The 2,701-nt window shown below is 40.5% G+C and overlaps 1 protein-coding gene across 3 annotated transcripts in view; it reads left to right on the top strand.

Annotated features, from left to right (window-relative positions):
* The window catches only part of LIAS (lipoic acid synthetase), a 25,160-nt gene extending 23,269 nt beyond the window's left edge, over window positions 1-1,891 (top strand). For all 3 annotated transcript variants that reach the window (XM_011949094.1, XM_011949096.1, XM_011949093.1), the window contains one exon: window positions 1,315-1,891. In XM_011949094.1, coding sequence (XP_011804484.1) covers window positions 1,315-1,367 — 53 coding nt within the window. In that variant the 3' untranslated portion in view covers window positions 1,368-1,891. The remainder of the gene's footprint in view (window positions 1-1,314) is intronic.
* The last annotated feature ends 810 nt before the right edge of the window (window positions 1,892-2,701 follow it).

Below are 2,701 nucleotides of genomic sequence, written 5' to 3'. Positions count from 1 at the left end.
AAACTGAAGCTCAGAATCATTGCATGAATGTGTTCAAGACTGCACAGCTAGCAAGTGGCAGGACTTAAAATTGAATTAGTGTCATTTGACACAGATATCCCATGTACCCCATAAATATATATACCTACTTCTAAAAAAAAAAAAAAAAAAAAAAAAAACATTTTAATGAACTAATAGCTCATCATAGTTTGAAAACCCAAGAATTTGATTCAGCACTGACTGACAGGATGTGGGGATTTTGAAAACCAGTAATCGCAAGTGATTTAGTCTTCAAGCAGCACTGCTGGCAAGCTAAAAATACATATGAAGGATAGAACCACTATCAGCTCCTAGAATGGTTAGAGTAATATCCTTTGAAAGGAGTTTTTCTTTTGTTAAAGAAAAATTTCTAACATATAAAAGGAAGTAAATTATGAACTTTGTGATGCTTTCTAAATTACCAGGAAAAGATCAAATTCTGGTACATGATGAGCATTAGACTAAAATGATGGATTGGGGTCTGATAAAGTTGGTGCTACTCCCAACGACATTCGGAGGAGGTATGGAGCAGCATGGATTACTTGGCTGGGTTATGAGCCTTGGGATTTGCAGAGATTATATGTAGATACACTCATCACAGTTCTACTCATATGTAAGATGGCAAAGAGAAGTTAATTAGACTCCTCGTAAAATCAGGCCTCCAGTGCTGCGCTCTACCGATAAGCATGGAGTCATGCTGTAAAAGCAATAGACTAAATGGAATGCTAATGGCCTAAAAAGAGAATGTGCCCTCTAAGCTGCTAACTTACTGCATAGGCACAACTCAGGCGGTGGAGAGAAAGCCCATTACATACGAAGAGCTCTTGCTTCCCTAGAGGGGAATAAGCTAAAGAGATTCCATCAGATGCGTCTGCTCAACTGCAACGAGGTCTGTTTTATAAACATCAGATCCAGCCTAATAATGTAGCAAAATTGCTCTTGGAAGTGAATTTTGCCAAGAGCAATACCTTAACAGTGATGAGGGATAGATAGTGCACATAAAGTAGAATAAATGTGCAGACCCATGTATACAGTAGGGCCACCCTTCGTAATATTGAGTTACTAGAAAGAATAGTAGTAGGAGACTCTAGTCATTATTGCCAGGGAGAAAGGCCAAAGATATAGGGGATATTTAGGTCAGAAAAATATTGCCATTGAGATTTGAGAAGAGGGAAGTGTCAGTAAATACAAACGTCTTCTTTAAAGGGGAAACACCAAAAATATAATTTTGAAATAGTTGTCTCACTGTTATTTACTTTAAGTTGATATTAATGTGTTTTCCTTTTTCCTAAATAGGTGAATTTTTCCTGAAAAATCTAGTGGCTAAAAGAAAAACAAAAACCCTCTAAAACTTCAAGACCTTCAAGATCACAGAAATTTTTAAAATTTGATTCCAGTTAATAACAGAGGTGGTGCCAGAATGCCTGGACTACAGTTGTACCCCACCTCTTTGCTTAAAACAAAAAAATGTCAGTAGCCAGGCGTGGTGGCTCACATCTGTAATCCCAGTACTTTAGGAGGCTGAGGCGGGTGGATCACCTGAGGTCAGGAGTTCGAGACCAGCCTGGCCTGCATGGTGAAACCCTGTCTCTACTAAAAATTAGCCGGGCATGGTGGCGGGCGCCTGTAATCCCAGCTACTCAGGAGACTGAGGCAGAAAAGTCACTTGAACCTGGGAGGGGGAGGTTGCAGTGAGCCGAGATCGCACCATTGCCTTCCAGCCTGGGTGACAAGAGCAAAACTCCATCTCAAATAGATAAATAAAAAGGAAAAAAGTCAATAAACTACAGATTTAATTACAGTAATTCATTTGGCTTTTTGTATATCTTCTTTGTCCCAATAAACAGTTGCTTGCTGTGATGTAATCTTAAAATAGCTTTGTAAGAATTTTCTGTTAAATAATTTTAAAATGCATTAAAAACTTACAGAGACGAGACATGGTGGCTGACACCTATAATCCCAACATTTTGGGAGGCCAAGGCAGGCAGATCACTTGAGCCCGGGAGTTTGAGACTACCCTGAGCAACATGGTGAGACCCTATCTCTACAGAAAAATTTAAAAATTAACCAGATGTGGTGGCATGCATCCGTAGTCCCAGCTACTCAGGCTGAGGTGAGAGGATCACATGAACCTGGGAAGCAGAGGTTGCAATGAGCTGAGATGGTGCCACTGTTCTCCAGCCTGGACACTGTAACTGCTCTCCAGACTCTGTCTCAAAAAACAAAAACTTCCAGATTTTCCAGTCCACTGTTAATATCATCATTACATTTCATTTATGAAAAATTAAAACTTCATTTGTTACTGTGATGGAACAGTCACAGTAACATAATCACAGTTTCATAGGTTGAAACTCTGATCAGTTATGATTAACCTTTGTCCTTATAATATTGGAATAATTTAGAAAGGCTTAAGAGTGAATGTTGGCCAGACGTGGTGGCTCATATCTGTAATTCCAGCACTCTGAGAGGCTGAGGTGGGCGGATCACCTGAGGTTGGGAGTTTGAGACCAGCCTGGCCAACCTGGTGAAACTCCATTGCTACTAAAAATAAAAAAATTAGCTAGGCGGGTTGGCAGGTGGCTGTAATCCCAGCCACTCGGGAGGCTGAGGCACGAGAATTACTTGAGTCTGTGAAGTGGAGATTGCAGTGAGGTGAGATCGTGCTACTGCACTCCAGCCTGGG

The sequence above is a fragment of the Colobus angolensis genome, unplaced genomic scaffold (genome assembly GCF_000951035.1).
Source record: "Colobus angolensis palliatus isolate OR3802 unplaced genomic scaffold, Cang.pa_1.0 Scaffold29, whole genome shotgun sequence".
Taxonomy (NCBI): Eukaryota; Metazoa; Chordata; class Mammalia; order Primates; family Cercopithecidae; genus Colobus; species Colobus angolensis.
This window is presented reverse-complemented; position numbering and strand designations above follow the sequence as displayed.